This window comes from Osmerus eperlanus, chromosome 18 (genome assembly GCF_963692335.1).
Source record: "Osmerus eperlanus chromosome 18, fOsmEpe2.1, whole genome shotgun sequence".
Lineage (NCBI taxonomy): Eukaryota > Metazoa > Chordata > Actinopteri > Osmeriformes > Osmeridae > Osmerus > Osmerus eperlanus.
In genome coordinates, this window is record NC_085035.1 from 9,452,131 (window position 1) to 9,479,945 (window position 27,815).

Genomic DNA, 27,815 nt, shown 5'->3' on the forward strand with positions numbered 1-27,815 from the left:
AGAGACCTCACCCCACCCTATGATACAGAGACGACCTCTGATTAGGCCAGTTTACAGGTAGCTTTCTACTTTGCGCTGGAATAAGATAACCAATCTGTATCTCATCTCATCATTCTATGGTTTATGAATTTGTGTGTAAAGGGGTAGGAACTATTGTACTGCTACTACTTCTTAGAGATTTGGAGATCCTATGTCCCACACATTGTCTAATACTTCCCACCCCCACTAACCCACTAAGATTTTAAATATAGTGCAGACATAAGCTTCATTAGCTACACGTCACTAAGAACTTTTAAAGAAGGTCAATTGGTCCCTGAGTGACTAAGCTGCCTAACTGTGGGTCTACAGACAGAGGAACATGAGCTTCTTTCATTTCAAACAGGTGCTTCTTACCCAGGACCTCTACTTCATTCAATCTTATTTTACATTTACATTTAGTCATTTAGCAGACGCTCCTATCCAGAGCGACTTACAGTAAGTACAGGGACATTCCCCTGAGGCAAGTAGGGTGAAGTGCCTTGCCCAAGGACACAACGTCATTTTGCACGGCTGGGAATCGAACTGGCAACCTTCTGATTACTAGCCCGACTCCCTCACCGCTCAGCCATCTGACTCCCTTTTTTTGTGTCCCATTTTACCCAGTTTGTCAACCCAGGTGAACTATGCAGAAGAGTGAGTCCAAATCTGTTGTGCAAAACTTTCCTCCCTCAGTTTTAAAGCATTATCTTCATTACAAACAATACATTTAGTTACATTACATTATGTAATTAAAGTAACTTTTTGGTGAGGTAGACACAGTAGTAAAAGAGAGGGAAAATGACTGTCCACAATTGAACTCCTTAAAAATGTGCAATAGTCAAATCAGTATGTTCAAGCATAGATTTTTATTGAGGTTAGTTATACAGATTAGACCTTGCTTGAGGTAGGTACCCCTAACCAAATATCAGGAATCAGACTATTCTATCCGCAATATTCTTTAGTAGCACTAAGAAACATCAAGAGCAGGACATCCAGCCCAGATGACAGTCTAGTACTTCTACTATTTCCGGAAATGCTGTTTGGGGATGAGTGGAGGGATTAGGGCTAGCTTCTCCCACCTAGTTCCTCACTTCCTGCCATTGGTCTAACAGTGGAGTGGGTCACTTCTTGTTTCAGAGTTGGGATGTTACTTTCTGAACTGGGCAATAGGGGGAGGGATCTTGATGTCCTGACCCTTCTCCAACCTCTTCTCACAGTCAATCAGGTAGTTGACTCCGTCAATCAGCAGCTGGACAAGCTCCACCTACACCACACACAAACACAATTTAAAATGGATATGACAACATTATGAGAATTACCAGCATAAGGTCACAAAAGGATAGAAGGCTAGATGTTTTCTGACCTCTGATTTTCCCAGACGGTCGTTGTTGGAAATATCAAAGGTGTCTCCGGTGGCGGCGGTGTCCACTCCTCCTGTACCTCTCTTCTGCAGCCGCAGGTTGTCCAGGATCTTAGAGAAGCGGAGATCCTACAGGCCAGGGCAATATTTTATAAATCCTTGTATTACGGTACCGCTCCTGCTGTTTCTTTCTGTATTTTATTTAAATTCATTTTAAAATGTCATAAGTTATATTTCTGTCATGTTTGTGTGTGTGTGAGGGAGGTACCTTGCTGAGTTTGGGCAGTCTGACATGGACACCAGCCCTGAGCCCAGTGCCCAGATTGGAGGGGCAGGTGAGGACATAACCTAGACGCTCGTTCCACATGAACTCCCAGCCTCTCTCCTGAATCAGCTTCTCCACCTAGTGGACGGGAGAGCACAGTGCTGCTGAGGTCACGGCATACAACACTGCATGTAAGTTAGACAGGTCTCGATGAGTTGTAGAGACGGAAAGGAGAAGTAGGAGTTGCACCTGTTTGAGTCCTCTGCAAAACCTCTCGAACACTCTCTTCATGTTGCCTCCCTTCTCCATGGAGATGACCCTGGTATGGTCCTCCTCATTGATCCAAATCAGGAAGGTCTTCTCATTATTGTGCCTAGGAGAAACAGTACCGAGACAACAGGGAAACATGGTTCACTTGCTTTCTTAGCATTCCTGAAACCTGCTACTATGAAACACTCATGAAACTGTCAGTTATACTTGGAGACACCTCAGTATAGTACATTCCAATCATCCCGTCAATTCATGCGGGGAATAGCAAATAAGTATCATGAATATATGAATCACAGCACACATGCAGGGTAGAGGGTTCTGTTTATGAGAAGCCTATAGACCCTACCAGATGCCCCTGCCGTCTGGCCAATCACGGGCCATCCCTGCACATGTCAACAACGGTGAGACAGGCTTGTCAAAGAGGAAGTGGTCCTGACAGGAAGGGGAGGGTTGGTGTGGGGGGCGGGGTCAACAAGAAAAATCAGAGGAGGGAAAAGGGAAGTTTGAGGGAATACTGAGCTGTGTAGGAGTGCAATTCTGCTTTGATTTCTGCAGATGTGATACTTCATAGTTAGTTACTAGAAAAGGAAAAGATGGGTTAGAGGTGATGGTTGGGGAATTATTATTTAGGAAGAAATGGTGCTTTGGACAGGCAGTAGTTTTCCAGTATAATCTGGATCCCCTTGATTAAAGTTGAACAGGCAGCGTAGGAGGCACATTTACAGTAACTTTAAATGAATCTCAGTAGAAACACTTGAGAAGTCATTTGAACACTCATAAAAATACTTCTCTTCTACGCACATACAGTGCTAGGTGTCTACAGCTACGAGGAAATTAGTCTGTTTTCTACTGCTTTGGCCCATAAACTTGGTCCATCTAAACTATGAAGAAGAGAATGGTCTCTTTACTGCTTTTGCCTTACCATATCCCCCTGGCATCGGGCCAGTCACGGGCCATGAAGGCCGATGTGAGCAGAGGTGAGACGGGTTTGTCAAACAAGAAGTGCTCCTACGGAGGGGCAGTATGATTGGGTTGGACAGAAAGAATTAGGAGAGTGAAATGACATCCACTGTGACTGAGACAGTTTGATATTGTAGCCATTCCATTTTACTGTAGGCCCAGTTCAAATTCTTTTTTGGATTGTTTTGCCTAATTGTGAGCTTCCCAAGTCTTTGGATTCAGGGGATGAATGTAAAATATTTATGTTCACAGAATAATACAGATCAGTGTTCAATCATAGTACATGATCAAGTTGAAAGTAAAGGAACACGAGAGATTGCATATGGTGGATGGATGGGTGGTGTTCGTGGGAATCAGGGACTCACGTCGATGAGCTGCTGCTGATCCTTGTCGGACATATCTCCCAGGCTGTAGTAGCGTCCGGCCAGGTCTCCCTTCAGGCCGGCTAGGGCCTGCACACACACGCGCTCCACCTCGCGGCGCTCGGCTCGAGAGCAGGCAGGGGGCAGGCTCAGGCCGCGGATGCTGCGTCCGGTACGGACGCGGGACGACAGCACGTAGTTCTCATCGAACATCCCAGACGTGATCTACAGAAGAGGGTGAGGGTGGAGGACCCAAATCATACATGATGCACATTGGCCAGCTGTTTACTGAATGCACTATTAGAAAAAAAATGGACCTATGAAGGAAAGAAGAATGGATGGATGGACAGACGGATGGATGGAGAGCTTCACCTTGGATGAGTCCAGGTCAGTGGGATGCTTCATGGTTTTGGAATCGTAGCCATTGTGTCTATCCTTGATGACTGGATCAAACAATTCAGCGAACACCTGTGAGGAACAGGAGGAGGGAGGGGTTTCTGTCAGGAAAGACTACTGCCATTTGTTCTGAAAATCTGAAAGTAAGTAATATTGTACCGAGATGGAGAGTTGTATGGTTTCTTGCCACGTGAACACACAAACAACACACAAGGGACGCATTCAGACAGATGTACAAAGCAAGACTTGACTAGCAGACAGAAACACATCCGGCCAGCCAGTGGAACAGAGAAAATAAAGAATGGATAACCAGATATCTGTTTGACAGACTAAATGACCTACTGGCAGGATGAACATAATGACTGAACACAATGACCTCTGTGATCACTGGTCTGCCAGAAAAACAGAAGCCTATACCAACCTCGTAGCTCTCCTCATCCCCTGCCACCATGCCCACAGTCTTGATGAAGGGATGCCCGGGGTTGTCCACACCAGTCTGAATGCACTGGTCCAGGGTCCAGCTGTTAGGGGTCAACTTGTCCCTCAGCTGGCCATATATAGCTGGGGTCAAGGCAGCTGCCATACAGTTGTTGTGCTTCCTCAAGTCAGGGAAGTCTGAGCTGTAAAGAAAAGTAGTCAACTCAAATCACTCTGTTTTTGTACAAAAACAAAAAAAAAATAATAATATCAGGAGTCAGGTGGCTGAGCGGTGAGGGAATCGGGCTAGTAATCCGAAGGTTGCCAGTTCGATTCCCGGTCATGCCAACTGACGTTGTGTCCTTGGGCAAGGCACTTCACCCTACTTGCCTCGGGGGAATGTCCCTGTACTTACTGTAAGTCGCTCTGGATAAGAGTGTCTGCTAAATGACTAAATGTAAATATCTGCTTAAATTATTCATTGTAAATTCTTTGTTACAATATTCTAAAAAGAAAAAACTAAAGTAGTTGTCTGATGACCTTTTTGGCTCCTGCCAAATGTGTGTGTGCACGTGTGTATGTGTGTGCGTGAGTCTGTCTGTGTCTGTAAGAGAAGTGAGCGAAAGGGCACTGAAGGTGACGGAAAGGTCGAGCAGGCTGTCTGTGAGCCTCTAATGTTTCATCCCTACCTTTGACTTTATGCTCTGACAAACAAACACACACCTTGTGGCCTGTGTAAATTACGTTATCATTTTGGAGATGGTTCATTGAACTAGTGATTTAGTCAACTGACCTGGGAGGATACAGCTTCTTTCTCTCCTCAGCAATCAGAGAGCCAGACTCACTCATCAAGTAGCCCGCTGCCACAGAACTCGCGCCCAGGCTAGCCAACAGCACAGCTGTGTTGCGGCCAGATATCATGCGAGTGAAGGAGTTAGCCATCTTTGGAAGTGAGGTGGTTTTTGTCAGATTCAGGTGAACTGGAGGGGAGAAGAAAGAGAGAAGGAAAGCTTTGTTACTGAAAGGTTACAGAAAAATAGAGTTCCAGAAGTGAGGAGCCTAGGCATTCAACTCTGATGACTGCATACGGATGGTCATTATTTAGTTAATCATAGGCTGTGTTGCTCATAGCTGGCACTCCCATATACTGACCCTAGGCTCTGAATTGTACCCAACTACCACATACAGTAGAACAGAGATGTTTCCGCATTGAATATGAACTATGGTTTATCAGTGACCCCCAACAATAGACGCAGACCGACGCACACACAAACACACGCTCTCACACACACACACACACTCACAAATACACACACGTACACACAGACACACACCCACACACCGTTTACAGTAAATTAACAGGCTTAGAGTAGGAGAGGTAGTGGCAGATGGCAGCATAAGCTGAGGTCATGTAGCCTCTTGGTATACGCCTCTTAGCACTCAGACTGGCTGACACAAAATGGACGCTTCCAACAAACAGGTAAAGTTGTCCTTCTTCAGCGGGTATGGATGAGGTTTGTCAATGTTAACTAACGCTTAATAATCAATAAAGAATATAATGCTACAGACCCTATTAAAACTGTATTGTGAACCTCATGAATCACGTAAAACCCCTGTGTTATAACCCTTGTCCTGGTGAGGTTTTTCCCATCTTAAGTCTTGAGGCAGACGTCTGAAGGTCATATCTACTGTCATTTAAAACCCGAAGGACAGATATAGACAGGAGCTCTGAGATAGATAGGAGACTAATCTCCTGGTCAGAGGGGAATCACAGTAAGCAGCAGGACTTTGCCTTTAAAAAGGGCTGTGAACAGTTATTCAGTGATTCGTTGACAGATTCATAGCGTTTGCAAGCCAGGAAGACCATTATCAGGCGCCCACAGTGACTAGTCTGCCCATCAGCATCTTTCTGTTTCCTCAACCCAATATTGTGACCTTTCTGTCCTTTGGATTTAGACTCCAAGCATGCAATCTTCAAGCGTGATTGAGGGGTCTTCCTGGGTCATTGGCATTATTTATAGACCTCTGGAGAAATCCTGAGCTTGGGCTCCTGTGCCAAAGCCCTGTCTGGCATAAATCCTTGCCCAGACCTTTTGATCACCAGGGACATTCTGATCTAGCCACAGTTCCTGAGACTAGACCCTCCAGCCAACATATAGAAGAGAGGGCAGGGGGGGCAGAGGTTCAAAGAGATGACCGAAAAAAGATAGAAAAGCAGTACGGTAGGTGAAAGTGGAGAGAGGATTGATCTACAAATCGCGAGCTTTGAAATGACACCAGCAGGTTGTCCAGGTGGTGTCGGAGTACTGTTCACACTGGCCTCAAAAGGCCTCTATTGGTTAGTGTCACCGTGGATTATACAGCTTTGTGGTTGAGATTACACCATAACCAGCTCTCAACAGCAGATCCAAGGTCAGTTTAGTTTCCTTAAATCCTTACCTTTTCCATAGGGGGAAGTAACAGAAAAACTGACCCAGGCTAGTGGCTTGGAACAACTTCATCCTATAGGCCATAAGGCAAGAGAGCTGAACTCAGAGTTAAAGTTGCACAATGGCTCCATGATAAGGGACAGCTGACAATGAATAGTGACATTGTGTCCTGGCATTTCCTACTGATAAAAAAAACACAATTTATACTTGATGTTGTGTAGAAAAATATTGATTGTTAGTGTTTGCTATTTGTGAACAGACAACTCAATAAATAATTGTATTTTCAAAACTGTACTTCCGTAACACTTATCACAACACTAATCAACTGAGCTACCAACCAGTGTAATAAGCCTGCATCCACTTGCTTGTAAAACAGTCACACAACAATTGCATAAAAGACAAAACAGTATAAAAATGTTTTTCTATTTTCCCAATACATTTCCCATTTAATATGAATACATATTATGAATTAAACTATTGGTTAATTAATTTTTAATGCTTTGGGAATTCGCTAGCCCCTGTATGACAGAAAAAGAGGGGAAGAAAAGGTACAGTACCTGTGGATGAATCGCTATCCCTCCCTGTTTAAGATCTCACTCAGAAGTCTGCCTCCCCACTGTCTTTAAATGCTCCTCCCCCAATGTGGGATTACAACCTGTTCTTTAGACCAATCAGACATTATCTCACCATTGAGCCAATGGGTGGAACAAGACCACATGCCTACCAATCATGTTTCTCCAGAGTTCACTGCCATTAAGGAGCAGGAGCCATATCCACTGTGTCCTTGAGCTTCCCACTATGTGTTACTTGGGGGAGGGAGAGGGTCACATACACTCACAGGAGATCAACGCAGATATGTTACTTAGTTTCCACAACTCTGTTAGTTAGTGCTTAGTTAGTTCTCAGTAAAGGGAAAAACAAAGATTCTGACATTAAAAACGTTTATTTATTTACAAGCCAGAAGTGTAAATATCTGTACATTCTCTATAGAAGTGCATGAAAAAATACAACAGCTAGGATCATAACCAAGTACATTTGTAATGTATAAAAGCAGGGGTCATATATACTGTCAGTGCATTTCATTGTCAAGAAATTCCTGATATTTCAGGACTGTACAAAAAGGAAGCAATCAAACTAAGTGTGCTACAGTTCTCAGCCAATGCAATTCGCATTAAATAAAATTATTCGAATACATTAAAAGGAAGAAAAAAACATGCCCTAATTTAGTTATCAAAAATGTTTGCACAAGTTACCCCCCCCCCCCCCAAAAAAAACAGTGCACAGATTTTTACTAATACTGTCAAACAAGTAGTCTTTCAAATAATACTAATAAATACATATATCAAACAGGAATTAACAACAATGAGTTAGACAGAAGACAAAAAAGGAAGTCAAGTTTTAAATAAACAGTACATAAACTGTCTACTGTCATAAACAGCCATTTTGTTCTCATTTCTTTAACTTTTCAACAGCCTTTTTTCAAAGACAGTAATGTGTGGCTTTTGAATAGGATGTTTTAGGATTCAAGCTGGAAATGTTTGTTTGACCAAACTGGAAGTTATTTTCTGAACTCGCTGGGGCTTCTTTGTGCCCCGACAAATGAATTCATCCGGAAATCCTGTGAGTTTTGTTTTTGTGACTTTGTAATACTTAACCGATGCTAAACAGAAATAACAGCAACCAATGTACACTGTGGATGAATAAACATCTTCAACAAAATGGTTGAGAAGTACAGTAAATGAATAGCTAAATAAACATGCAAAATGACAGACCAAAGTTCAGTCCTATCTAATCAATGAGCATCAAAAGGAATAAGGGGCTAATCAGAATGTAACAGATACCATTTAACTAACCAAAATACCCAACTCAGCATCTGAATAAATATAGGTATATGTTACAGAGAGAAATATGTGAGTCATCCCATATGAGAGGCTGGCCCGTTACCATCCACAATGAGAAGACTGTAACCCCTCGTAACCTGACGACTCATCCTGAATTGGATGTCCCGACCATAACGCATTCTCTAAATCCACACAAAACTATGATAGTGAGTTGGCAGGTTCAAAGATGTTCAGGTTTGGCCTGTTGAAGGACGGGTTGCCAGGCTTAGAAATACCTAAAGCTATGCTTACACTTCAGCCAGTGTAATCTTATGACTGTGGGGCCAACGGCGATGTACTGAATATTATCATTAGGAAATTAAATACAAATCTGAAAGAATAGAGTTCATTAGATCTGGTTTTCATTGTACATTAAATATTAACAACAAAGGCACATCTTCACCTGAGGTCTTTGAGCATGATAATTGGCAATGCTCTGTAATAAGCCCTACATCCCAAATATGGATTATTTAACTCAAAAGCAGGTGATTCTCAAGCTCCGTCATTCGACTGGTTTGAGCCTTACAAATGATACATAAGCATTAAACATACAGAGACGTTTATTATGTTTGTGTGTATTTGTGTGTGTATTTGTGTGTGCATGCGTGCATGCAAGTGCACATGCTAATATGTGTGCACATGCTTGTGTACGTGCATAGGTATTTCATGTGTGTGTGATTTGTAGTGTTTGTGTTTAGCCAGGAGGTACGCGAGGTTCTATTTTCAGTGAGAGCTCATATAGAGTATCCTCATCCATCACCAGCGTCTTGTCCAGTAGAAACTGAGTCACCTGAAAAAGAGCGATGAGAGAAAAAGAGAGGGAAAGAGAGAAAGTCAAGGAGGGAAAGTGTGATGAAAGGTAATTAACGGATGAGTGCTACATGACTGGGTATCTGTCACGGTACTTTACAAGTGTAACCACGCTGTTTCTCTCAAGTGTCTAGGGCAGAGATCTCACCTTGGGTTGGTGCTCTATCCTGTAGGGAGCCTGCTGGAACTGACGGATCTCTCTAATGATGTGAGAAATCTGGAAAAGAGCGAGAGATGAAAGAGATGTGAGAAAGACTATTATTGTTTTAACATTTATACCTCTAATGGGTTTCAACTTAACATGGACAAATTACTTTAAGAACTGATGTGCAGTACAGTGCACTAGGAACATTAAACCTCCTTTATTTTTATTACCATCCTCATCTTGGAGAAATTGACCAGTCCTTCCTCAGTGAAGTTGGGTGTTCCCTCCTCTATGAAGGCCAGGTCTGTCAGATACATCCCCAGGTAGGGCACACATGGAGGATTACAACTGCACACACAATCCATAAGCAGTTATTACCAATCAATGTTACAAGACAGATTTCCAGATACAAAATGCCTGATGATCTTCATTTAAGTTTGTCAGGGGTCATATTCTCACTTCTTCAAAGTTTCTCTTAGGTTCTTGAATCTTCCTTCAGATGACACCGTTTTTTGCAGCCTGTCCATCAGTGCCTTGGTCTAAAAATGACACACACAAAAAGAGATGAAGAAAGGCGGATAAATACAAACATACTATGACATGAGTTAAGTAAAAAAAAATAAGTTTAAGGATATGTCCCCTACCTGTTTGCAGACCTTGGCCCATGTCTTCTTTAGCCTGTAGATGGCGCTGCGGTTGAGAGCAGAGGTGATCTCCAGGACTCCATTGTAGTTGTTGAGGCAGCGGCAGATATCGGCCACAGCCAGCCACTTCTCTATGGAGCTGGCTCTGGAACCAACGTCTGTGTGAGTCATGATCTGAGATGCTACAAGGTTACTCATCTAAAGCAGAGAAAGAGGAGAGAGGGAGACATAAAGAAAGAGCGTGAGGGAGAAAGACAGAGAGGGAAAAAAGAGAGGGAGAAAAGATAGTGAGAGAGTGAGGAAAGGGAGAGCGAAAAGAGAGAAAGTGTGAGAGAGAGTGAGTGAGACAGAGAGAGGATTTAGAGGTTAAAAAACATTCTGGGATGATGGTTTGTTGATCATTTTTGCGTGTTGACGCAGACATCTATTTCCTGAAAGTAGAGCTTACATCGTTGAAGTGCTGGCTGGTCTTCATAATGTAGGGAGTCCTCTCAGTCTTATCCACCTTCATCCAGCCCTGGCCCAAGAACTCCCTGGTGGACAGGGCGCACACAATGCCACAAGTCAGGATGTTATGTGGCCTTAGGAACACATGCACTTCCTACCAATGACTTGTAACACTCAACACAATGACATGGAAATGAGCAGATTATTGGGACATGTCCTAAAGGAGGGATGGAGAGAGGGATATAGGGAGGGAGAAAGGAATCGAGGAAGGGAGTGACTGACGGAGGGAGGGATGGCTCTAGGGAGTGAGGGGCGGAGGGAGTTGGTCCTCACTCGTAGGGGATACTCCTGAAAACGATGTGGTCCAGAAGGGTGATCTGTTCAGCCAGCTCCATAGCTGACAGAGACTCAAAACACTCTGCCTTAGGACATTCCGCCTTCAAACACACACACACACGCACACACACACACGCACAGATCAAACACACACACAGAGAGACCACAAAAATTCAGTGTTGATACATACTCCACACAAATAGGCATAGCTGTTGAGAGCTGATATGCGAGGACCAAAACATGGACTGACACAGTATTCTACTCTGTCTAGAAAGGAGTGGGGTAGAGACTTTACCACAATACAGAGTGAGCAACTTTGTAAGACTGGTGTTACTGTCTAGGGAGAGTCCGTCATCATAGACGGGTAACATCTTACCAAGATGAAGTGGAGCAGAGGACAGCTTTTCTGTGTCCGTCAGGAGACAAATAATATCAGAGTTGAGCAACTCCTTACACATGATTGTCACTGTCAATCTAGAGCCTTCTAGTAGTGCATGTCATTGAATTTCTTAGAGGTTCAGAGAGTAGTTCTGTGAGGTGCTCGGCCATCAAATCTAGAAAGTGAGTACATGAATACTAACCATCTGTAGAATGTCCTCTATCTTTAGCTGTGCATCATCTTGTTCATCTTGAGAAAGAGCACTGGGAAATAAAAACAAATACCAATAAATGTTTTTTTTACAGAATCCATGTAAATCCAGATATCCATGTGTGAGTGTGTGCCTGAGTAGTTGTGTGAGTGTAAACGTGTGTCTGTGTCTCTGCATGTGTGTGTCCATGTTTGTCTTTGTACTTTAATATGTTGCCAGTGGCTTTCCTCTCCTGTGGCAGCAGGTCAGGATCTCGTAGCACCTCCTCCAGCAGACCGACCACACCCATCTTCAGCTCTCCGTTCATCTCAAAGTCCTGAACAGGGTGCCATGCACACACACATCACCCACACACACGTGCACCACCCAAATGCGCACAACACCCAAACACACATACCACCCAAACACACAGAAACACACACATACGAAGGAAAATGTTATCTGTGGTTTTGACCTCTGTAAAAAAGCACAACCATCTCTTGATCTCTTCTGTCTCCAATCTCTTTCAGCACACAGTAAAGTACCCAGCAGAGGCCAACCACAGCCAGGGATGGAGGGTTTCCACCAACCTCAGGAACCCAGACTCTCTCTCACAGGGACACTATCACTATGCTATGCAGACAAGGAGGAAAGTTTTTCATCTGTGGTATTAGCAAAAAGCACTGAGCAACTTTGTTACATGCCATCCTGCTGTGAACACTGTCTCCTTGCGAGGTACCTCGAGGCATGTTCTGTCTTCTGTATGTGCTGCAGGTGTTTCGCTACAGAGCACCATATCCCTGTCTGTGTCTGTGATCTGTCCTGGCTGCCCTACAAATACCCACACACACAAACAAACACACACGTACACACACACACAAACCTACGTAGGAGCTAAAAAGAGCAGGTCCCAAACACACGCACTTGCTCTGACAGAGGAGTTGAAGAGGGCAGGAGCCCGAGGCTGGGTGACATTTCAGCAGACATCAAAGCTGGGAGCAGAGACACAGGCCAAGCACAGAGCAGGTCTGACAGGAGGAAGGGGGAAGCAGACAGGCTACGGGGGTGGGGGGTGGGGGGGGCAGACAGATAAGAAAAGTAGATTAAGAGGAAGGAAGAGGGATACTGGGGGAGTGTCAAACACTATAAGCCCATGAATGCAGCAAGGATAGTGGCTGTCTGGGTGTACACACACACGCACACACACACCTGCGAGTGCTTGGAGACCCAGTGACGCAGCACGTTGAGGACACGGTTAGTTGCGGCCCGGCGAATGATGAACTCTTTGTCGCAGGTCTTCTCATTGTTGGTGAAACCTAGAGGAGAGATATAGGGGAAGTAGGATGATTCATCACCTGTAAGAACACTACTGATGACACTACCCCTCCATTCCCCAGCATTATACCTGGACACTAGCTACAGTGGTGTAAACCTGTATGTAAACAGTTCTACTATATGAACTGGCGCTGGGTGACGAGTGGGTCAATCCTGGTTAGTAGTCAGGGAGTCAGGTGGCTGACCGGTTAGGGAATCGGGCTAGTAATCCGAAGGTAGCTGGTTCGATTCCCGGCCGTGCCAAATTACGTTGTGTCCTTGGGCAAGGCACTTCACCCTAGTTACCTCGGGGGGAATGTCCCTGTACTTACTGTAAGTCGCTCTGGATAAGTGCATCTGCTAAATGACTAAATGTAATGTAAATGTAGTAGGGTTGGTTACCCTGAGAGCTGCTGTGGCCCGCTGCTGCTGTGGCGATGGCGAAGGCTGAGGCCGGTGACATTGTGCAGCGTGGGTTCTCCCCGGATTGCACTGCAGAAGACAGACAGGTAGGTTAGTGAGTGATTGACTGAGTGTGGTTAAGTGAGTGAGTATGCTTGGGTGAGTGAGGGAGAGCGATTGATTGAACACATTGGAAAGTTAATGAGAGTGAGTTACATTACATTTATTCATTTTCATTTAGCAGACGCTTTTATCCAAAGCGACTTCCAAGGGAGAGCTTTACAAAAGATTTACAAAAGTGCATAGGTCAATGATCATAAACAACCCCAAAAATATTGCGGGTAGCCAAACTGAATGAGCGGGTGTGGTGTTTGTGTGAACGTGCTTCTGTGCGAGCGTGTGTGTGCCGTACCCACCTCCTGCCGGTCGGTAGCGGAGATGTCTGGGCGTGGAGGGCGAGCGACAGGGAGACATGTCTCCTGGTTCACTGGTGGGCGGAGCCTCAGGGATGAACTTGTCCAGAGACACAGTCTCCAGAACCGCTGATAAAAACAACAGAGAAAGTAAGTTCCACATTCCAATGACAGGGAACTAGTGTGACGGGTGCACGTTGAATAATCATGGTAGAATAGCCACTAGTCTATAATGATTGAATCCTGGTGTGACACCAAGTGCCTGGTGTTAGCCAATGGGAAGCCACAATGGATGTGAGAGCCGAGTGAGAGCTCTCCACATTTTGAAAGACGTAATTTCCCTCTAATTTCCCTCTTAAGAAATGGAAGAGCTCTATTTATCTCTTCATCTCTCTCCTCTCCACTCATCTCCCCTTTTCCTCTATCCCTCTCCTCTCTACTAATCTCATCTAACCTTTCCCCTTTCTCTTCCCTCGCCTGTCCTCTCCTCTAGTCGCCCAGGTGTTGACGTAGAAGGCGGACACTGTTTACCAGTGTGCAGGCTGTTAGACTGGCCAGATGGTGACGGTGGCCCTAAAGGGTCAAGCAGAGCATCTGATCTGAGAGAGAGATTATTTTCCTAGAGGGTAATAATGACCCAATTATGTCTCTGTCTCACTGGTCTTGTTCAGATGACGGGCCAATGTGAGCTTATTCTGTCACACTGGACTCTAACACTTGTAAATAAATGCCGGAACACTGCCTGCTGTAGCAACAAGACAGTATATAGAGGGGACTTAATGGCACATTTCAACTTTGCTTGCACAATTATCAAAATGATTGTGTTGTACAGTAGTTGTCAACATTTAATTAGATTTATACAGAAAATAAATAATGTATAGCTGCTGACGCTATACAGACAGATATCTGAATTCTCCACAAAGCCAATGTAGCAATATTACACCAACCACATTAACATAAATATGCTATTTAAATGCAAGTGAATGGGTGGGACTGCACATGCGTGCACACAGCAGTGTGGCTGACTGTGTGAATCATATGTGTGTGTGTATCTGTGTGTGCATGTGGGTGTGTGAGTGTGTGTGTGTGTGTGTGCATGAGCGCCAGCTTTACCCCTGCGGATGCTGCGTCTCAGCTTCCCACAGAAGGCGTCAATACGTGGAAGTTCTCCCCCTCCGTCCTCCCCGCCGGGAGGGCTGGGCTCTGGGGAGCTTGGACCACGGCTGAGGTCCAAGGGGGCCTTGGTGGATGTGGGGGGTGGGGACGACATTCCCTGGGTCTGGGGGAAGCTGGGGGAGCGGGTGGTGGTGGGAGGAGGGGAGGACAAGCCAGACGGTGGCTTGATGGAGGTTGGCGGCGGGGAGGAGATAGAGGGGCAGTGGGTGGAGGTGGGGGAGTTGGCGGCAGAAGAGGAGGGGGTGGTTGATAGGTCCAGAGCCCCCACCTTAGTGCCAACTGGGGAGCTAAGTGAGAGTTTGCGGGAGTGGACGGGCGAGGAGGTGCGAGAGGGGATGGAGAGAGGAGGAGGAGAAGAGAACTTGCGACACAGACGAGGGGATTTGTTGTTGAGGTGGTCGCCCCCCCACGTGCCCTGGTTGGTGGCGAAGAACAGTTCCAAGGATCTGAAAGGAGGGAGAAAAGGAGGTGAGGGATGGAGAAAAGAGAGAAAAGAGAGATTTAATATTCCTGAGACTAAAAGACAATTACAAGCAACTTCCAAACAAATCCAACAAAATTAATCTATAAGATCTCATCTAGGAAAATGGCTTGGGTGGATTTATGAGGGGTATAGATGCTTAAGAAATATCAGAGGGAGGTGAAGAGGTGGACTTTGGGCGAGTGGTTACTTGGACTGATCCATGGCAAGCCGTGTGATCTTCAAGCTGTAGTCAGGACAGAGGGCTGTGATGGAAAGACGGTCGGATGAGTGGTACTGGACCCTGAGAGTGAGGAGGACAGGAGGATGGGGGAGGCAGATGAATGGAGGATGAGGATGAGGGTTGGGGAAGAAGGGAGGTTGTGATGAGGGGAGAATATATATATATGGAAAGTGGAATTAGCGAAAGACTGAAGTCATGCATGTGTCTGGCTTATGAGAAAGGAGAAAAAAAGGTTGGATGGAGATGATGATAAATGAGTGGGCCCACAAATAGAACACTGACAAGTTGTTTCAGACAAGTAGAAAGCATGTCTATGTGTGAGTGAATATGTACGTATGTACGTTTTTTTATGTGCACCTTGTGTGTTTGTGTATGTGTAATCAGGGGCGCTGCCAGGAATTTTGGGCCCCATGACAAAAAAATCTAATTGGGCCCCCTCTGCGCAGCTGTTGTCACCACAAATCTAGGACCTAACTGCCCCATCAAAAGCTTTACATAACTCTAATTAAAGTCAAATCAAATTTATTTGTATAGCCCTTTTTACACGCAAGCATGTCACAGAGGGCTTCTAATTAAAGGCTTGCAACTGTCTTGCTTCTTGTAGTTCAATACTAGTACTAGCACAATATTTACTGCTGGTGATTTTTAAATGCATGTCTGCATGTGTACGTACATCATCATCATCTCTGCTGGCCAGTGCCCTCGCAAAAGCCTCCCTGTCCCTGTCAGTCAAATCTGCTGGCCACAAAACTGGGTCAACATCTTTTTTATGACTTCTGTCTTCTTCCACCATGCATCTCTCATCTTCATCATCACTGTAACTTTCTTTCCCTTCTTCCTGTGCTTCCACACTTCTTCCTCCTAGATCTACCTGAGAGGGCACTGGCTCTGTAGGATCTAGACAATGCATGTGATATATGCATATATACAGTATATATAAAAATATGCCATATACCAATAAATGACACTGACACTACAGAACATTGACCCAAATTAAGTACAGTTCTGTATCACCACCACTTGATTACATACATTAGATCCAATAGTTTTGGTGTGTGTGTGTGCAAGCTTCTCAAATGAATTGCCCTTCATGATGGGAATAATCTGTATCTTTATCTATAGATGTAATTTAACGGCCATAATTCAATCTAAATAAACGTATCAAACTGGATTATTTTAAATGTCTGTAACTTACATGCAGGCTGAAGTAAACTACTCACTGTTTCCAACTGTCCATCATCCAGTACAGACAGTAGTTCATTTTTTCATAATGATCATTATGTGAGAAAATAATTTGTTTGAATTTCTGTCATTAATAAATATTTCTTTTTCTTTTTTGTTATGGTAAAGAGAGCAAGAGAGACAGAGAAATCCACACAGACTCCCTGGAATGATGCTAACTGGCATGTCGTTAACACAATGTTGCTCACCTTTTTCACTGGGACAGGGAGGAGTACAGTTATGGGGAGACAGGACAATGATTTAATAGGAATATCTTGCTAAACGTTTCCCTGTACTGATTAAATGTTGATGAAATGTAGGCTAACACTGGTCTGTAGCTAGTTATCTTATTTCACTATGGACATTAAGCCAACAGGTTAATACCACAGACTACTGGCTACCCACCTTTTTGGGTGAAAAACTGGGTTACAGATTGAAAACCTCTCCTTTGTCTTTCCTATCTCTCTTTTTTCTCTGACCTTCTTTGAAAACCTTATTTACAGTTAGGTCCATAAATATTTGGACATTGACACAATTTTCATCATTTTGGCTCTGTATACCACCACAATGGATTTGAAATGAAACAATCAAGATGTGCTTTAAGTGCAGACTTTCAGCTTTAATTTCAGGGTATTTACATCCAAATCAGGTGAACGGTGTAGGAATTACAATACATTTTATATGTGCCCCCCCCCCTTTTTAAGGGACCAAAAGTAATTGGACAATTGGCTGCTCAGCTGTTCCATGGCCAGGTGTATGTTATTCCCTCATGGGAGTTCGTTATTTCATTGACAAGGAGCAGATAAAAGGTCTAGAGTTCATTTCAAGTATGGTATTTGTGTTTGGAATCTGTTGCTGTCAACTCTCAATATGAAGTCCAAAGAGCTGTCACCATCAGTGAAGCAAGCCATCGTTAGGCTGAAAAATCAAAACAAACCTATCAGAGAGATAGCAAAAACATTAGGTGTGGCCAAATCAACTGTTTGGTACATTCTTAAAAAGAAAGAACGCACTGGTGAGCTCAGCAACACCAAAAGACCCGGAAGACCACGGAAAACAACTGTGGTGGATGACAGAAGAATTCTTTCCCTGGTGAAGAAAAACCCCTTCACAACAGTTGGCCAGATCAAGAACACTCTCCAGGAGGTTGGCGTATCTGTGTCAAAGTCAAAAATTAAGAGAAGACTTCACCAGAGTAAATACAGAGGGTTCACCACAAGATGTAAACCATTGGTGAGTCTCAAAAACAGGAAGACCAGATTAGAGTTTGCCAAAAAACATCTAAAAGACCCTGTACAGTTCTGGAACAACATCCTATGGACAGATGAGACCGAGATCAACTTGTACCAGAATGATGGGAAGAGAAGAGTATGGAGAAGGGAAGGAACTGCTCATGATCCAAAGCATACCACCTCATCAGTGAAGCATGGTGGAGGTAGTGTTATGGCGTGGGCATGTATGGCTGCCAATGGAACTGGTTCCCTTGTATTTATCGATGATGTGACTGCTGACAAAAGCAGTAGGATGAATTCTGAAGTGTTTCTGGCAATATTATCTGCTCAGATTCAGCCAAATGCTTCAGAACTCATAGGACGGCGCTTCACAATGCAGATGGACAATGACCCGAAGCATACTGCGAAAGCAACCAAAGAGTTTTTTAAGGCAAAGAAGTGGAATGTTCTGCAATGGCCAAGTCAATCACCTGATTTAAATCCAATTGAGCATGCATTTCACTTGCTAAAGACAAAACTGAAGGGAAAATGCCCCAAGAACAAGCAGGAACTGAAGACAGTTGCAGTAGAGGCCTGGCAGAGCATCACCAGGGACGAAACCCAGCGTCTGGTGATGTCTATGGGTTCTAGACTTCAGGCTGTCATTGACTGCAAAGGATTTGCAACCAAGTATTAAAAGTGACAATTAGATTTATGATTATGTTAGTTTGTCCAATTATTTTTGGTCCCTTAAAAAGGGGGGGCACATATAAAATGTGTTGTAATTCCTACACCGTTCACCTGATTTGGATGTAAATACCCTGAAATTAAAGCTGAAAGTCTGCACTTAAAGCACATCTTGATTGTTTCATTTCAAATCCATTGTGGTGGTATACAGAGCCAAAATGATGAAAATTGTGTCAATGTCCAAATATTTATGGACCTAACTGTATGTTTACTAGACGAAATTGTTATCACTATTTCTGGCGACTAGCGTGTCTACTGACTGCAACTAAACACCTTCAGTGATAAGTGCGCTAAGGCAGGAACAAACCATTTCATGCCGATACAGGGGGGTGGTCGGTCAATATGGATGTTTACTTTTTGGTCAATGGGGATATTTAACTTTTATTGCCAAACACAAGCAAAAACAAAGAGATCATTAATTGTATTATTATATTTGAAATATATATATACTCAATGATGATGGTTTATATGATATATAATATGTCATTTCATATTAGTTTTTACCTATTTTTTAAGGCCCCTGTCAGTCAGGGGCACTTAAAATTGTCCTAACTTTTCCCCCCTTTACGGCGCCCGTGTGTAGTAGTTAGGAGTGTGGACTATTTGCGTGTGTGACTGTGTTCATGTGCAAAGTACCCATACCTAACGGGTATGGAGGTGAAGGGCTTCTTGTAGATGTCGGCCAGCTTGTCCATGACCACGGCGGCCGTGGTGAAGATCCGGTAGGTGTGGAGGAAGGTGTTGAGGAAGTCGATGGACAGGAAGCGCAGGTCAGTCAGCCTCTCCAGAAGGCGCTCTACGCTGGCGTAGCGTATCTGGGGGACCTTGCAGGAGTTGAGGGTCTTGCTGAAGCAAATGTCGACATCGTCTTTGTGAAGCCTGGCATCCGACCTAGAGAGGTGGCAGGTTAGACAGGGGGAGGATCAGATGAGTAAAGCCAATCACCATACGTGATTGGCTCATTGAAAATCAAAAGTCTGGGGACCCAATGATGGACCTCATTGGTGTGAAAAACAACTGACAAACCAGTTGCTGAGAATTGGTCTAAACTGTGTGCAATCGTGTGCTTTGGCATTCTCCACCCCCAATATTGTCTCTTACTTGATCATGTGTGGCACAGTGACTTTGGAGTTCTCCTCAAACACACTTGTCATCAGGCCATTGCAGCGAATATTGTCGATACACTACAGAGAGATGGAGGGATAGTGATCGAGAGAGGTAGCCAGAGAGAACGAGATGTGCAGAGTGAGACGCTGACCACGTTTCCTTTTCCTATTTTGGTTCACCAAGTGGTTCATGTAGTTCAAAAAGTCCAAGGAAAGGCCCACCTGGCTGATGTCACTGGTCCATGCAGCTTTTTCCTGCCGGGAGGGGGCCAACAGGACGACGGAGAAAGCAGGACTATCAGGGGGCTCCACTACTATCTTGAACTCCAGGTGGTTGAAGCCCTGTCCAGCAGCATTGTCTACAGGTAGCAGGAGATGCCAGAGACAGGGTTCAATTGCAGTTTGGTTTACCTGAGGTCCAGTAAAAGAAAGACTACAAGCCAGATCCCAACTAAGCCATGACATTTTAAATATTCTAAGTATCTACTGATACTCACAGTCCTCATCGTTGGCATCCAGCTCCTCGATGAGAGTGCACTCTATCAGAGATAATGCACCGCCCTGCTACAGGGGGTGGACGTTGAATGTCAAAGGTTAGAAACAACGTCATGTGCTTTATTGAGCTCTTCGTTCCGTAAGCAAAACGCTTTGATGTTTGTCAAATGTGAGTGTGTATGTCACTGTGTCTGTGTGTTTGTATGTGTTTGCATGTCCTGCAGGACTGACCTTGAGCAGGTGGAGCTTTCCCCCAGAGGTGCGGGTGCAAATGAGGAAGTGTTTGGTAAACAGGAAGCATTGTCGTTCCCCTTCCTTCCTGAGTGACAGGGAACCTAGGCGCACCTTACTGAGCATGCCTCGTTCACTGCTGGATGGCAACTGGATAAGAGAGCCTGCCGAAGCAGAGAGACAGAGAGACAATGTGAGAATGTTCTTGGTTGTTTGTTGAATGCATTTGTTTCTCTGTGTGTGTGACTGTTTGTATATAAGTGTGTGTATGTGTGAGAACAGTTGACCTTGTCTGACGAAGGTCTGGCTGGTGTCCAATAGTATGTCACAGCCCTCTACAATCATCCTCTCTATCGCCAGGTTCTTGCGAATATTCTCTGTGTCGCTCACCTCATCATGCATCATCCTGACAACATGACAGCCCATGTCACCATCTTCATCATCATTGTTTTGCCTCTTGCTTATCCCTCGTTACCCATAAATATGCTTAACTGTACCCCGAACCCTGGGAAACACACTCACTTTGACAACTCCTCCAGTTTAGATTTGGCAAACTCCAGGCTCTTGCGCTCCACGTGCTCGTGGGGTGTGTGTGCCATTAGCTCATGAAGGGTGATGATATAGCGAGGGATCTGAAATGTAAATAAACACACACACATAAATATAAACATTTGACACACTCAAAGTCCAACCAAACTTACAGCACAAACATTTTTTTAAGATGTTCAATAGGGTCTGAAGTCAGAGTTTGCATTGTGGGTGTGTGACACAGAATGCATGTGCACATGTTGGTGTGTGTAAATGTGTACGTCACCTGGAACATGGGGTAGGTAAGGAAAGTCTCCAGCATGCGGCCCTCACAGGCAGCATTGGCCTCATACTGCTTCAGGAGCTTGTCAAAGTCCCGGTTCTGCTTACAGTTGGCCAGCACCTGTAGGCTATACTGGTGGTTTCTCACAAACTCCTGGTAGATGTTCAGCATAGGAAGCAGGATGTCGAACAGGTCCGCTGAAAACGTAACAGCCAGAGACACCTATCAGCCAGAGACACCCCAACCGGACACTATACATACATTGAATTGACCATGATACAAGGATAAAAGTGTAGTTTAGGTACAAAAGGTACACAATCTTGGTACAAAGATTCCAAATGTAATCGCCTACCTAACACGAGAGTGGGCCAGTTGGCTATCCGTGCCTTGAGACCCTGGTGAAAGATCTCATGCAAAAACATGATGGTCTCACTGGGGAAAGACAAAAAGGCCCCAGGAATGATTGATGAAAATAATAGCCTCAAAATCCACTTAATTGTAATCCCAGAGTATGTGTGAGTGTGTGTATATGTTGTACCTGTTGAGGAATATGCTGCTGACGTCATCATGGCTAATGGGGGGTTTCTTTGAGCTGGCCGCCATACGTAGCGGCCGCAGGAAGCAGTTGACCAGGATGGACAGCTGGTGGACGTACTCCGTCTCCGCCTCCACCATGTTGAAGACGATCTGGTTCCTCTTCCTCATGCTCTCGGCGTGGGGCGAGGAGATGTAGTCCTGGACAATGATCTTCCACTTCCTCCGGCACAGCCATCCACGCATAAAGCTCTGGACCTGCAGGTTCAGAAGACACACACAAACACAGACACACAGATTAGGTAAGAGCTTGACACATACATTACTTTAGCTGGTGGCAATAGAGAGACGTGAATTGGCAATAGACGGTTACAGGTAGGTTGTTGTGAAAACATCCTGGGGATTAGTTTGTTGCTAGCTACATTACCCTGTGTCCTTCCAGTGCCCCATCAGTTTAAAATACCTTTTTGATCTTCTTAATATCTGGGTCCTCTTCCTCCTGGTTTAGCTGGAAAGGCAACATCCTCTCCTTGGCCTTGTTTAACACTACAATCTGGGAAAATAGTAGTCAGTGTGTTCGCAGGCTACATTGAACTGACAGGACGGAAGACCTTTGAAAGCATGAAAACAAGTGTGTTCTGTGGGTGTAAAAGTGTGCAAGTGTACCTCCGCTTTCAGCCTCTCTATCTCTGTGTCTTGGTCCTCAAGCTGGGTGCGTAGCTGATTGGCTGCTACCTTTTCTGTCTCCATGATCTGGACCAGGTGGATGTACTTCTGCATCAGCACCTCACGCTCGATGATGATGTCAGAGTAACTGGGGGGGGGTGGGGGGGGAGAGAAGGTGTGTATACTGGCATTCAAATCAATCATGAAGCAAAAAGAACACAGTGTTAAGGCCGAATTATACTTCTCCGACTCAGTTACGGACAGACGGACGGAATCGGACGGATTGGTTGAATTTATAGTACTCCGAAGGCTGTGGGTGCTGAAAACAATTCACCGCCAGAAGAGTAGGTGGCACAACGTTTTTTTATAAGTCGTCGTCGAGTGTTTATTTACCTAGGTTATCGAGAAGTCGGAGCAAATGTACAAATTAGCCGTTTCATCAATAAAATACGCACATTTTCAGCAACTACACTGCCCATTTCTCGTCACATTTTTATTCAGATGCTGATTTACATGTACTGTTTAGCTGAAATATGAATTGTAAAAACTTACAGCAATGGCGGTCAAAGGATTCTGTTCGTCCTGTTTATCACGGCAACCCCGCCCCGCCCCTGACGCAAGCGGTTCTTAATACGGACCAATCACAGCCAAGGGGTATCCGTAAAATGACGGACAGACGGATAGTCAGGAAAATTAGGAGGCGCACGTAGAGCTCTCCGAGGGGCTCGGAGAGGGCACGGAGAGAGAATTCCTTGTCGGTGAGGTCGTTCCCTGTGTCCGTCTCCGTAAAAACGGAGAAGTATAAATCGGCCTTTATTACAACGCCACGTTACAGTCTGCCTCCGTGACCCATAGAAACATCCAGAGATAATCATCAAAGCAAAGCTTTTTTTAGGTCAAAGTATGTGATCTAGGGCAAATTAGTACAGTACAGAGATAAAAGGAGGGAGAAATAAAGGGTCGAGGGCAGAGCGAGAGGAGGAGTGTGTAGGACAGGAGAAAGGGAAAAAATGAAAAATAGGCTCTGAGTGGCAAGACCAGGGTTGTGATGTAATCACTGTAGCTGTACAGCACCAGAGTGTGACCTAAATGTGAAACGCTCCAAGCAGAGTGCACGCACGCAGACAAATGCACGCACCCTCTCTTTCCAACACCACACACACGTACCAAAAACAGATGGTGAACATGTGTAACAACGGCGGTGGGGGGGGGGAGGTTGTAGAGGGTAGAGTGAGGACACAGTTACTGCATCTTAGACTGCAGCACACTAAAAGATAGACCATATCTTCAACAGCCCAGAATCCCAAACACACACCTCCTTCTCATCCCATTTCCCAATCCCCCCTTGCTTGGCGACGGAGAGAAAACTAGCGGGACAGACAGAGGGAGAGGTGAGGCTGGGAGGAAGAGAACGAAACTGCACTACAAAAGATCATTAGGAGAGGCGTGGGGGATGGAAAAAGAGAGGGGGACGGAGAGTGATGGAGAGAGAAAGAACAGTCCACTGACTGAAGCCCTCACCTTGCCTGTTGGATACATTCCACCCACTCGTTGCAGTCAGACTCCTCCTCCGTCCGCAGCTCCAGCGGCTTCTGTCCATCATGGCCAAAGACGACCAAGAAGTAGTGCTGCTAGATGGGAAACGGAAATTACAATCACAGGCAACCCGCAGCGTTCAATGACTCGACAAACCTCAACTGCTACCTAACATTTACATTACATTTAGTCATTTAGCAGATGCTCTTATCCAGAGCAACTTACAGTAAGTACAGGGACATTCCCCCAAGGCAAGTAGGGTGAAGTGCCTTGCCCAAGGACACAGCGTAATTTTGCACGGCCAGGAATCGAACCGGCAACATTCTGATTACTAGCCCGATTCCCTAACCGCTCAGCCACCTGACCCAGACCTTACTGTCTTGCCCTATGTGCCACCATCCCACTGACGAAGGTGCGCTCGCCAGTATGACATTCCAGGCTGTAGTGACCCCTTCAACTTAACTCAAACACTTCTAAATTATCTAATTAAGTGGCTTCCATGTTCTGCTTCAGTGTGCATGGAGAACACAAACACAATATATTTATATACTGTACATCAGTGAAGCATTCATCAAGGTTCAATGTACAAATGCACCCCACACCCCCGTCCAACACAAACATCCACACATGTGGATAATGCACACAAATTATGTGGATGATGTCCACACACATGTGGATATGGAATTTTTCCAGTCTTCTTTGAGGGGGTTAGTTTAAGGGCAGTTCTAAGGGCATATGTGAAGTACTCTGTGACATTGCCTGTAAAAAGGGCTATAGAAAATCTAATTTGATTTGAATTAACACAACAGAATCCTATTTTTACCTCAGCATTTACAGCTCAACCTTCACATTAAATACGGCGTATAACTGTCTTTGAGAGAGCACGGATATATAACAATCTTGGATGTTTTGCATTTTTCAAGTTTCACATAAATTACTCTTTTGGTTTTTGATGACCTAGACAAAAAAACGGCAACAGAGAGAAAACAGCTTATGGGCCGTGAAATGACCATGGTCTTTATGGGGTCTGTGAACGATGTGCAACAGTAATGTGATTTATGAGTTTAGGATCGCTTGTTCATACTAGAGAGGGTACAATTTCTGGAGAAATTGTAGGGTGTGCTTGCTTGCTTCGGTTGCACAGGGGTCCGTTTTTGAATGACATTTTTACAACTGATATATCTGTATATTTTATATTAAAATGCATACTTATTATTTATAAAGATTACATAGATTTAAAAGCATTTTTTTGTGCTGCTCATTTACAACTGAAAATACGAGTGAAGTGTAGAATTAAATATGATGTCTTCTCATTTCCCCTGCAAGAGGCAGCCTCATAGCTGAATCAAAACGAATAAATTTGGCAGACCGGTGTAAAAATTGACCTAATCTCTATGACTTAAACGTCCTTTTAAGTTTTCCCTTCTCGTGATATTTTCAGGCATTTAGCCTACTCATATTGCATTCATTCATTAATAAAGAACCCCCTTTGAAGATTATTCTACGACGTTACCGGCAGTAGAAGATGGAATCGCGATTCAAACAGTACCATCTGCTAACTGAAAATATGCCCCCAAAAACGTAAATAAGCTTGACATTTATTTAGTGGAAAATCGCTCATTCATAAAAAGCTCACTGGTAGCGATCATTGTCAGTAACAACGCAAAATGCGATATAGCCCTGTGTGGAGAAGCTGCCCCGGTAAATTGTACTACTACGGTACAGTACTAGACTACTGCTGTGTTCGTCTCTGTAGCGATTGCGTTGGTTGAATTGGATTTAACGTTCCGTTGTACGGTTTAGGCTGAAATTAATTATTTTCATGAACAGATTGACAAAGTTTAGGCTGTGGCAATGAAGTTCAGGTTAGTAGTTAGATAGACTTTTGATTTAAGTAAGGGGAGTGCCGAACATGTTCTGTCGCCGTTTGACTTCCTACAGCTGTGTAGATGTTTTTGTAGTGTCTCGCGTAGGCTACAGCGTTGCAGTGATGCACTGGATTGAAACCACAGGTAATGATAATTTCACTCACAAATCGTTTACTTGTAATCTAATGTCATAATAAATCCTACAACAAAAATGTATATGTGAGGAATGTTTATTTTAACGATTGAAAACAGATAACGCTACATCATAGACCACTGTAGTATGTGTTGCCCGGGCAACACAGGCTAATGTCATGATGCTAATACTTCAGTGAAATAGTAGACTACTGTTTCCGAAAGTAGATGTACTTCCTTAATAATATCAGCTTATACTGTACATTACACATCACAATTGTGTGTCATATCACAAAGTAAAATGAGTAAATAGTTATCACCCTGGCCTCTTTGCTTGTGGCGTTTCTGCAGCTGCCTTGCAGTAAAGCTATAGTTAGCCTAGCTATCCCCCAAGTTAACAGATGCGAAACGAATGTTCTGCCAAAGGTAGTCACGCGTGTTTTCGTGACGTTAGTGACGTAGTGACGTTAGTAACGTCAGTGACTGTGGCTAGCAAATTAGCCACCGTTAGCTTCACTTTTCGCCACAAAAACTTAACTTAAGCCCAAACCATGCAACGGAACGTAAATTCCAATACAAGCAACTCAATCGCTACCAAGACAAAACTTTTGACACCTACGTTGTCTATGTAGGCCAAATATTGACTGAGTTTTAGGGGGGCAAAAAGAAATAAAAAAAATAATAATAATAATATATATGTGAGAGAACAAAGGTTGTGCTCTCGCCGAAGGCTTGAGCACACCCAATTAGCCCGACTAGTGCAGAACAATGTTGACAGAAATATTTTTGTGATCTGTCAAACGTAGTAGGCCTTGGGTGGGGAGTCTCGAAAGAACACCACAGGTTCCATAATTTAGAGCATCTTATAACATGGCACCGAAAGCGTTTATTGCGAACCGCTTTTCCAAACAATTTCACACTTGCACTGCACGTCCTTGGGTCCTGAGCAAAACACCTGCCCAATTTTCGTGCCTGGTTCACGAGCACTGCACCGGGTCTGTAACTTGATGATTCGGGCCTGCTCCTTGGTCGGTTGTCGGTATCGAAACAAGCCGAGTACAGGACCAGAACCCTATTCCTACCACTTTAGGAAGGAATAGGCCTCAAGAAACCTCAGTCGGTTTCTTGAGGCATGGATTTAGCGAGCCGCAAACAGGCATACGACAGGAACAATGTTCTTATGAATTTAGTCTCCTTGGTCAGTTGTCAGTGTCTAATTTATGTGAATGCAATCCAGAAAATACAAGATCATTTTTCAGCACTACATAGCACAAAGGGAAAAAATCCATATGCTTATAAATTGCTTTTATAATGTGCATAAGTGACTAGATGATGTGGAGGTTGAATAAGTACTTTCTTTTTTTTCAATTGTAATCTGAGAAATGTAGGTACCAAAGCCACTGAGAATAACTGTCATCACCAGCTGCATCATAGCCACTGCACTAACTAAAATTCCAGTAATATGTGTGTGTCACCAACATCTTACTCACTGACATCTTAATCAGGTTAACTTATGAATAGAGCCTGACGTTCTCCAGTAAGACATAAATTCAACAATTGAAACCAAGAGGAAGAGAGATTAGGATAATGACTAAGTTAGATTTTGGACAAATCCCTCCCATAACTGAACCTTTTCTGACTGTGTGTACAATTGTTCAACCCTCAATCCATCCTGATTCATGCAACAACATCAAAATTACTATACGGCTTGTTGAGAATAAATTGCCAATTGACTATACAGCACACACTGGTCATGGACTGAACATTTTCCCTTTGAGGGTAACACAGGGAGATAGGTCTGTGTAAAGAAGCTGATGCAGCAACAATAAGCGGTTGAGAGACACTAGCTTGCGTGTGCAGGACGAAGACCAGAGAGAGGCTTAAAGGCTTGTTCGTGTTTTCATTTTTTGTGTGTCTCCGTTTGTGCATTCCACATACAT

At 44.2% G+C, this 27,815-nt stretch overlaps 2 protein-coding genes across 9 annotated transcripts in view; both read right to left on the reverse strand.

The window, feature by feature from the left end:
- Positions 1 to 865: 865 nt before the first annotated feature.
- On the reverse strand, positions 866 to 7,161 carry LOC134038737 (creatine kinase S-type, mitochondrial-like). 2 transcript variants are annotated; one of them, XM_062484281.1, is made up of 10 exons: positions 7,035 to 7,161; positions 4,842 to 5,028; positions 4,053 to 4,251; positions 3,608 to 3,703; positions 3,239 to 3,460; positions 2,260 to 2,345; positions 1,893 to 2,016; positions 1,647 to 1,781; positions 1,382 to 1,507; positions 866 to 1,282 (listed from the first exon to the last, which is right to left on the reverse strand). In XM_062484281.1, the coding sequence occupies exons 2-10, from the start codon at positions 4,988 to 4,990 to the stop codon at positions 1,166 to 1,168; spliced, it is 1,254 nt and encodes a 417-aa protein (XP_062340265.1). In that variant the 5' UTR covers positions 4,991 to 5,028; positions 7,035 to 7,161; the 3' UTR covers positions 866 to 1,165. The 2 variants fall into 2 exon arrangements, with proteins under 2 accessions (XP_062340265.1, XP_062340266.1); XM_062484282.1 differs by lacking the exon at positions 2,260 to 2,345 and adding an exon at positions 2,836 to 2,921.
- Positions 7,162 to 7,407: 246 nt separating this feature from the next.
- Positions 7,408 to 27,815, reverse strand: part of LOC134038762 (ras-specific guanine nucleotide-releasing factor 2-like) — a 26,556-nt gene continuing 6,148 nt past the window's right edge. The window contains exons 2-29 of one of the 7 annotated variants that reach the window (XM_062484319.1): positions 23,861 to 23,967; positions 22,340 to 22,487; positions 22,137 to 22,226; positions 21,678 to 21,931; positions 21,492 to 21,571; positions 21,143 to 21,336; positions 20,851 to 20,960; positions 20,616 to 20,734; positions 20,329 to 20,492; positions 20,100 to 20,166; positions 19,825 to 19,961; positions 19,598 to 19,680; positions 19,139 to 19,387; positions 15,285 to 15,377; positions 14,551 to 15,059; positions 13,441 to 13,566; positions 13,025 to 13,114; positions 12,518 to 12,624; positions 11,533 to 11,645; positions 11,321 to 11,381; positions 11,116 to 11,145; positions 10,737 to 10,840; positions 10,405 to 10,489; positions 9,957 to 10,154; positions 9,772 to 9,851; positions 9,543 to 9,660; positions 9,316 to 9,384; positions 7,408 to 9,147 (exon numbers count right to left, since the gene is read on the reverse strand). In XM_062484319.1, the coding sequence (XP_062340303.1) occupies positions 9,052 to 9,147; positions 9,316 to 9,384; positions 9,543 to 9,660; positions 9,772 to 9,851; positions 9,957 to 10,154; positions 10,405 to 10,489; positions 10,737 to 10,840; positions 11,116 to 11,145; positions 11,321 to 11,381; positions 11,533 to 11,645; positions 12,518 to 12,624; positions 13,025 to 13,114; positions 13,441 to 13,566; positions 14,551 to 15,059; positions 15,285 to 15,377; positions 19,139 to 19,387; positions 19,598 to 19,680; positions 19,825 to 19,961; positions 20,100 to 20,166; positions 20,329 to 20,492; positions 20,616 to 20,734; positions 20,851 to 20,960; positions 21,143 to 21,336; positions 21,492 to 21,571; positions 21,678 to 21,931; positions 22,137 to 22,226; positions 22,340 to 22,487; positions 23,861 to 23,967 (3,681 nt within the window). In that variant the 3' untranslated portion in view covers positions 7,408 to 9,051. Of the gene's footprint in view, positions 9,148 to 9,315; positions 9,385 to 9,542; positions 9,661 to 9,771; positions 9,852 to 9,956; positions 10,155 to 10,404; positions 10,490 to 10,736; positions 10,841 to 11,115; positions 11,146 to 11,320; positions 11,382 to 11,532; positions 11,646 to 12,517; positions 12,625 to 13,024; positions 13,115 to 13,440; positions 13,567 to 14,550; positions 15,060 to 15,284; positions 15,378 to 19,138; positions 19,388 to 19,597; positions 19,681 to 19,824; positions 19,962 to 20,099; positions 20,167 to 20,328; positions 20,493 to 20,615; positions 20,735 to 20,850; positions 20,961 to 21,142; positions 21,337 to 21,491; positions 21,572 to 21,677; positions 21,932 to 22,136; positions 22,227 to 22,339; positions 22,488 to 23,860; positions 23,971 to 27,815 lie in introns of all 7 variants that reach the window. The other 6 variants (XM_062484318.1, XM_062484323.1, XM_062484321.1 and 3 more) reach the window with 6 other exon arrangements.